Source organism: Lycorma delicatula, chromosome 6 (genome assembly GCF_047948215.1).
Source record: "Lycorma delicatula isolate Av1 chromosome 6, ASM4794821v1, whole genome shotgun sequence".
In the NCBI taxonomy this organism is placed as follows: Eukaryota; Metazoa; Arthropoda; class Insecta; order Hemiptera; family Fulgoridae; genus Lycorma; species Lycorma delicatula.
Genome location: NC_134460.1, coordinates 125,807,158 through 125,815,793, shown reverse-complemented (window position 1 = coordinate 125,815,793; position 8,636 = coordinate 125,807,158). Strand labels below are relative to the sequence as shown.

The 8,636-nt window shown below is 31.4% G+C and overlaps 1 protein-coding gene across 1 annotated transcript in view; it reads left to right on the top strand.

The window, feature by feature from the left end:
- Window positions 1-95: 95 nt before the first annotated feature.
- Window positions 96-8,636, top strand: part of LOC142326199 (uncharacterized) — a 62,967-nt gene continuing 54,426 nt past the window's right edge. The window contains exon 1 of the mRNA XM_075368483.1: window positions 96-242. Coding sequence (XP_075224598.1) covers window positions 157-242 — 86 coding nt within the window. The 5' untranslated portion in view covers window positions 96-156. The remainder of the gene's footprint in view (window positions 243-8,636) is intronic.

Genomic DNA, 8,636 nt, shown 5'->3' with positions numbered 1-8,636 from the left:
GTGAATTATAAGATCATAGATGAAACGTCATAAAAATATTCCCTGTCTAAAAAAATCTCAGTTCAATATTCTAAGTAATTGATTCACTTATAATTATCGATACTTGAAATATTACAACATTCTTATCGATTAGGTGATTCGATCAGTTGTACAAATATGGCTGTGCCTTTATGTTGCAGGAGGTTGAATTCGTACATTAGAAAAAGAACTTACCAGCATTACAGTACCGGTTATGTCGTGTTGTAAGTTATGGAATGCATATTTATCCTAGATTTTATTTAAAACTTATTTGAAGTTATCCTGCTTTTCAAACTGAAGATTTGTTTTTATGACATAACCTACTCATTTTTATTGAACTATTTTTGAAAAATATATATACTAAGATTTTTAAGTGTATTAGTATTAATTTATAGACCGATAATGAATATAGTGACTCGCGTATTATGGTTCCTGTTTTTGTTTTTAAGTTATATTAGCTAATTCAATTTATAATATTCATTTTTGAGCTGTATAGTAAAACTATAATTTCGTCATGTCTTTTATATTCTAATTGTTGCAGTTTCCATTTTGTCTTGTGTTTCTTTGATACTAACTGAAACTGTTAATATATGCTATTAACTGCCATTCCAACATTGTATATATATTTTGTTCAGTATGGTGATTATGGAAGCCATAAGCCTTATGAAGTGAACATTGAAATTATACAATTTCATGTTTAAAAATGCTTGGCTAATATTCTTGCAATGAACCCATAAAATCATGCCCTTTGCCATTTTAGCCTGGCATGAGATTATTATTTTCAGCAATATGTGTTAGTATAGACCCTAAAATTGTTATTGTATGATTCCTACTCAAATAATGATTTATTCCATTATTATACAAATAGTAATCAAACAAATTGGGGGAAAAAATAAAATAAATCAAACTATAGTTAGCAAAATCCATATAAGTGTAATTTTATAAAGAATAATAATTAAAACTGTTAAACTACATTGTATGCCTAGTAGAAATTGTACTACATCTAGGCATTTCTGATGAAGTACAAGTTCCTAAAGTCTTGATAGACATTATCTGCTGGGCATATAATGGAGTTAATTTTCCTAATCTTATGTATACAATTAAAACATTTGTTAGACTCCCGGAATTTAATATTTAAGATTATTTAGATGAACAAAACAAGTATTAGATTATGTTTGGTTAGGTTATCTTAATATTGTATGAAATTAATGTCGTACATGACATCATTAATTACCTAACCATAACCTAAACCAAAAGTCTTATCTTAAGCTTGAATTACAGTAATAGGATGTCATGATAATGATATACTGTGTACTAACAAACTGTGATTTGTTACTAGACAACTAATGCCATCTAGTGGAGATTATAAAATTGAGATATATTTGTAGTAGACATAGTAGTAGTAGTACATTGTCTGCTGTCCATATAAGAGAATTTAATGATTAAAACATACATTAAAATGAAAAAAAAACAAGAAGTATAAATCTGTGAAATGCAAGGTGGACCAGGAAAACAAGAAATTATTAAAATGCATAGTGGCAACAGTTCATGACTGTGCTGTTGTGGCAGGAGAACTTTGCCATTAAGTAACAGTGGATCAGTGGACTGGTTCATAATGCATGTTTGCCTTGAAGGTGAATTACAAAAATGATAACAGTTTGAAGATACTTGGGGAAAATTTCAGGATCACCACAATTTAGGCCATCATGAATGTATTACATTTTGCCATGTGGTCAAAATATGGCTTGAAAATCTTGATGAGACTGGTTCAGCTTTAAAAATAAAAAAACTGTTAGAGTTCAAAGAACTCAGCGAATCCCAGAAAAGCTGTTCGGGTTTCTTTCACGAGAAGTCCTCTGCATTCTGCTCATAAATACACATCAGCTTTGTACCTCAGCTGAACAACCATTAGTTCTATGAATACTCCACCAGGAGTTAGAATTCCCTTCATACAAAGTGCAAATTGTAAAGCTGTTAAAACCAACGGGCCATTTTGTGTGGCATCACCTTAAAAAAAAAAAAACAATGTTAGTTTAACAGCACTAGTAAAACTTCTACTCATACTATATATTTAACTCTGTGAAAGCAAAGGAATTTCAAAAGATACAAATTACATTCTGAAATCAAGTCCCGTTTGTGAATATTTCAAGTCATTAATTGCATGCAATTTGATTTTCTAAATGCTTTTGGAAAATGGTTTTACTATTATTACAAGGCTAGCAAATTCTGTTTATTTCTCATTCTTTTCATGTAAAATGTTGAAATTCTTCAGAGAATCCTTGCAGTTATGAAACATGGTTAATTATGCACTTATTAATTACCAGAACCTGAAACTGTTGAAAATTTATTTCTAGAAATATGAAGTATTTTAGAACATCTTGAGTGATGTAACAGTAAGAAAATAAGTTGCACACTTCAATTAAGGATATGAAAATATTCATTCTATGCCCACAGGTAGGCTCCTGGGTGGTCAGTGTTGATTTTGTGCACGTATTTAATTTAAAACTTGAGTCAAAAGAGAAGATGGTTCACAATTTTCTTGCCTTCATTTTTTCCTGAAGTATTATAACTTTTCTCCATGAAAATTTTGTTTATGATTAAGACCAATAGATATGGCATTTTTACTCATGGTATGTTGTATGACAATGCTTGAAACTCTTGTTTAGTTCTGCAGATGTTTTACTCCATATTCTGTACACTTGGCTTAAGCCAGTGTTTCTCATTCTGTGACTCCCTCGGGGACCTGTTTTGCAGAGCAAAGTTTTTTGAAGGAAGGTTTAATATTACAAATAGACACTGAGTTCTTTTTCTATATTTAGCTGAGATCTATATTTTATCTTCAAAGCAGCCACCATAGAAAATCCGGTTTCGCAAAGGTAAGTCCTTGAAAATGGTAATAGTATACAAAATGCTATTGTTTTCAGCACAGAAAATCTGGTTTTGCAAAGGTAGGTCTTGAAAATGGTAATAGTATACAAAATGCTATTGTTTTCAGCACAGAAAACTCATCACTCACCCCTGCCCAAAAGTCAGTTGATTTATTACTAAATTGTCTTTTGATTTTGCCACTTGCTGTGTTGTCTATGAAGATTTATTCTTTGGCAGTTGAGAGCCCTTCGGGAGTATTTTGAAATGGATCCCTAACCCATTCGTAACTTGCTACAAAATTGTCATAAGCAAGAAAATACTTTTGAAAATTATTTGCCAACATGGCTAAATGATTTTCAATGATTACAAAAACAACTTTCACATGTTGCTCTTCAGCCTTGAAATTTTAACACATTCATCCGCATTTGCAAACATTTCTAGGTTTTTTGCCTTGAATTATTGCTCTATAATTTCAGTTTTCTACAAAAAGCATTAACTTTATCACTCGTATCCAACGTATGTGTATTTGCTTTGCTCCTTGGAGTTGAAGATTCAAGATTGAATTGAATAAAGTTGAAGATTCATTTAAATTAAATGTTATTTTAAATGAATTCTTATTAAATAATTATTTAATTTTAAATAAGTTTTAATTTTTTGAATATGTCAACCAAGCAGCTCAATTCCATCACAAATATATCGGTCGGCTTTCCTCTTCTAGAAAAATAGAGATTTCATCTCTTAATTCATAAACACGTTGCAAAAATTTCTCACATAATAACCATCTTGCCTTGCAATAAAATAGTAACGCTGAATGTACTGCACCCATCTCTTTACAAAGTGCAGGAAAAATTCTTGTTTTTAGGGGTCTCATTTTTATATAATTTATTACGACAGTCTCATTTTGGTTTTCTTGATTTTAGGGGTCTCATTTTGTACTGATGACGGTTGGAACCGTTGTTAGCACAATATTCAGACCACTACTTATTTCTTTGGAAGTCAGAGCTTCTCTGTGGATCATGCAATGTGTCCAGACACACTCTAAAAGTTTTTGTTTCACAAGTGATTGTATACTATGGAATCTTCCAGACATTGAACAAGCACCATTGGTGTACATTCCGATGCAGTTTTTCCACTTTATTGCCTCATTTATAAACTCATTTAAGTTAGCAAATAATTTGAGTGCTATTGCTTTTAGTTTTATTGGTTTGCAGAAAAGTAATTCTTGTACTGCTGACATACCATCACGAAATTGAACATAGGCAATGAAATGAGCATCTTTATTGCTACATGTTGCCCCATCTAGCTGAATTGAAAACAATTTATCATGCAAGTTCCCAAAGCTGATGATGTTCACCTTCAGCTATATCACCAATTCAATGGGCAACAGTATCATTTGATAGAGGTATGGACTGCAGTTGTTTGGTAAAATTATCTCCAAACATAGTTTCTACAATTTCAATTGCAGCTGGCAAAATAAGCTCTTCACCAATGGTGTGAGGCTTTTTTCTTACATCTGATTGTTTTATATGAAACTTCGTAAGAGGCAAGTAAAGCTTTTTCATTCACGACAAAGTTTTTTTTAAAAATCATGTTTGCTTTTCATATGATTTTAATTTTAATGTGAAGTATTCTCAGGGTTTGTTAACTTACTCACTATGGAGCATTTCCAAATGTCATTTAAGTTTATTAGGTTTCATGCTGTCTGCTGTCAAACATTTTGAGCAAATGACACACAGGGATCATTCTTCATTTACTTCAGTACTGGTAAACCCAAAATTTAAGTGAATACTTAAACTTCACTTCAGTGAATACTACTTTTCGCTTTTTGAGAATATTTGCATGATTTTATTTGTGGAACGACACTCATCTTTGCACTTGTTGATGCTTCACTATTATCTAATGCTATTTAAGCATTAATTTAATTATTTATTCATGTTTCTGTATAAATCTACTGTTGTGAATATTTAATACTGTGAATTGCAGTTAACGTGCAAATTTCAACATACACATTCACAATAGATTTGATAGCAATAAAAGGATTGACTTGACTGAAACTGTCTGGAATTGAACGAGGTGCAGCATTTATACACATTTGCACAGATGTTGTAGAATCTTCAACACAAATCAGAACTTCTCGCGAAGCCATGAGAATATCCAATATGGTGAACATAAGACAGAGTAGCAGTAAAGAGGCATCGATTCTGGTTTTGTCAATGCAGCGGATCAGTGTTGCCAATTATCAATAAATTTACTTATTCTTTGTAATTTGTATGGTTTGTAATTAAGGTTGTGTGTACTTTTAATGTCAAAATACTTTGTTATTTTATGAGAGGGGTGTGTGATGAAAATTGGGTCGCAAATACCGAAAGGTTGAGAAAAGCTGGCTTAAGGGATTCTTATTAGCCGGCCTCCGTGGTGCGAGTGATAGCATCTTGGCCTTTCATCTGGAGGTTGTGGTTTCAAATTCCGGTCAGGCATGGCATTTTCACACATGCTACAAATCATTTATTTTCATCCTCTGAAGAATGCCTAACGGTGGATCTGGAGGTTAAAAAAAAAAGAAAAAAGTGATTCTTATTGTCTTCTGAATAAGAAGAATCTATCTGCCTTTCTGATGTCATCAAGTGTGCAGTGCAGATAGAATTAGTTATTTCTACTGCTGTTTTCTCTCATTAAAGCCCATCAGGACTTGGAATGGTAGGGGGTATGGCAACCAGAAGTGTCACAATGTTTGTATCTTCCCTTACGGTGGTTGGGATGTTTCTACTGCTGTCTGTCTAGGATCGGGGGTTGGTGTGACGACTAGAAGCGGGGTAGAAGATGTCCTTCGATTAAACCAATCATGGCTAGGAACGGAGTGAGTGGTGTGGCAACCGGGTATGTCACAAGGTGGGTTTTCTTCTTCCAGGAGGAATTGATATGTTTCTACTGGTGACTTCATTTTATGACAAGGAAATACAAAAAATTGGTATCTTGTGATTGGTGCCTATGTTAAGTAATGGTTAAAGTTATGTAGAGAAGTAGTTTAGGATAGGGTTAAAAGAAAGGAAATATAAAAATATTTGGATTAATGCTTACTTTACCTCGGAGTACATGTTGTGTAGTGCAAGTATAAATTACATTTTAAGTCTTGAGAGATGAAACTCATATTTAAATAAAACTTATATTTTGATTGTTTATTAATCCACGTTTTACAAACTATTCTCTGAAAATTGTTCTACTCATGTTTTAAAATGTAAAATGTATTTTAAAATATTATTTTGCTTTTTCATAAAAATAAACATTTAACATGTGCAGTTATTTGCATAGAAGTGTAATTTACAGAAAATACTACTGCATCTAGTTTTGTTTAAATCAAGAGGAAAATTACCATTTAATAAAATTAGGAACTAAATATAAAATTACAGATAATTTATTTTAATCATGTTACAATTGAACAGTATATTAAAAAAAGAGAACAGAATTGTAATAAAAGAAGATTGGTCTTTCACTTCATTTTTAAAATATTTATCTGAATAGTGAAGACTCAACTTGAATGTGAGGTTAGCATAGGTTATTAGACAAAGCTAGGGGAATGAATTGATCTTTTCTTTTGTGTACCTTTCTTACTAATGTACAGTTCATAGATATTATTTGTTGGTTTGTGTAATTCATACCAATTTTGTATTGCTTATTTCTCTAGAAATTCAAATTGTTTTAATTTCAAATTTCTTTTATCAGTGGCTATAAACAGTATCTGTTTCCACATTTCATTGATTTCATATTTTTTAGCTCCATTTTGTTAACATGTCATACCTTTTTAACTATTTTTACCAAAGCATATATTTTTAGAACTTTGTCCATTAAAATGAAAAAAAAAAATGCAGATCAGAAAATGTAAGCTGTTTTCTTTGTAACAATTAATAAATTGACCCATGCAATTTAACTTTGCGTGGGTAACATTAAACAATAGTCTTACGTAATGTTATATACCATATCTTACAATTTCAAAAATGTGTTTAATGGTAAGCCTGAATTCAGTTGCATCAGCTTTCTGGTTTACCAGAACAACTATGTGATGTGTTTTGAAGTTCTGAATATTTATTAAATTTTTAGGAGTGAAGAAAGAGGTTATATTTATCCATTCTGGGATTGGCAAAGATAATTCTTCAGAGATGTAAATTTTATTTTTTGAGGTGAGCTGGAAGGAAATAATGATTGGTGTTAAGAAGTTATGATTTATTTCCACGTAGTTTGAATTTTCCAAATTTAAAGAAAATATATATATATATATATTTTTTTGCTTTGCTTGTATTGTTCACGTTTTATCATTATTCTTTATGGTATGGCTTTGTTTTTCAAACATCATGCACGGTTATGGGAGCTGTGGTTCCTGTCTCAGTTAGATTGGTGTTTTTTTCGAACTTTGGTTTTGCTTGCAGAACTTTTGTCATCTACTTTATATCTTTTAGAATTTAGTTTGTAATTTTTTAATATAATGATATGGAATGAACTACTGCAACATAGATTATATAACTATTTTTTGGCAGTTTTGGGTTTGGTTTGCTACAACAAAGTTATATAGTAAGTTAGTCCTTTTTGCTAAAGATTGTTTTATTTTGGCCTATTGGAACTTGATGGGAAAAAGCATAAGTGGATTCTTGCCAAAGTTATATGGATGAATAGTTCATTTTGGAATCCAGTTTCATACACCTTTATCCCCTTCACCACTTAACTACTGATTGAGTTGGTGTGTTGTCTGCATTTGACAGAACAAATTTTTAAAATTTCTTAAGGACCAGAGTTATTAAGTACTGAGTTGGGCTATTTGATAAGACATCAAATAAAGGATCTTTTTGATCTATGTGTTTTTAGGTAATTTGGTGTGAGGGGGCAGGATTTCTTTTACTTTTCAGTTTTTTCTTTGTTTGTTGATTTCTGAGTTAATCCTTGCGGACTCAAGTGTTTGGTGATTTTATGATGGGCAGGTTGTGAGTGTATGTTGGGTAGTTACTATCAATGTGGTTACACTGCTTCTGATTAGTTTTAAAGTGTTTTGTTATTGTTATTCTAACTTATCTTATGACTAGTTAGCCATTTTATTTATATTGAGTATATTTTCTGTACTTCCTTAAGTTACTCCTACGAATTATTTAAGAAAATACATTTTGTTGTTGAGTTTTTTTTTTTATGTGTTTGATGTGCTGTTTTGAGCTTGGTGTGTGCTACTTGTTGACTCTTAATGTTCTTAGTGAGAAAATACAAAGTATTTTCACCATTTGGTAATTTATGTTGTGTTTGAGCTTGAATAAAACATTTTGGTATTTATTAAGTAATTATAGAAAGTTTTTGCTATATTCATTTTAGTATTATTTTTTGTGGAGCTCATTTTGTTAATGTCTATTAGTAGGGTTGTTCTATGTAATAAAAATCTAAAAGATTTTATAATGTATTGCAAGGTAAAAATATGCTAGGAATTGCTGTAAATAGTCATTTTTTTTGTAAGATGCTGCAAGATAATTATTATGCATATCCTTTTATCAACACCAGTCACTGTAGGACCACATAGAATAGCTAACTTCTGGCTAGTTTTTTAGCTCTCCAGTACTCTTTCATTCTTTCACTGTGCTGCTTCCTTCTTTATTCCGACCACTTCAGGTTAGTACATTTTTTCTTCTTCTTCTGGATCCCTTTGAATTCTAAGATTTCTTTCCTAAGCACCTTCTCTCTAAATCAGTCACACTTGTGTTTGCTTCCCTTAGGTTTTCTTT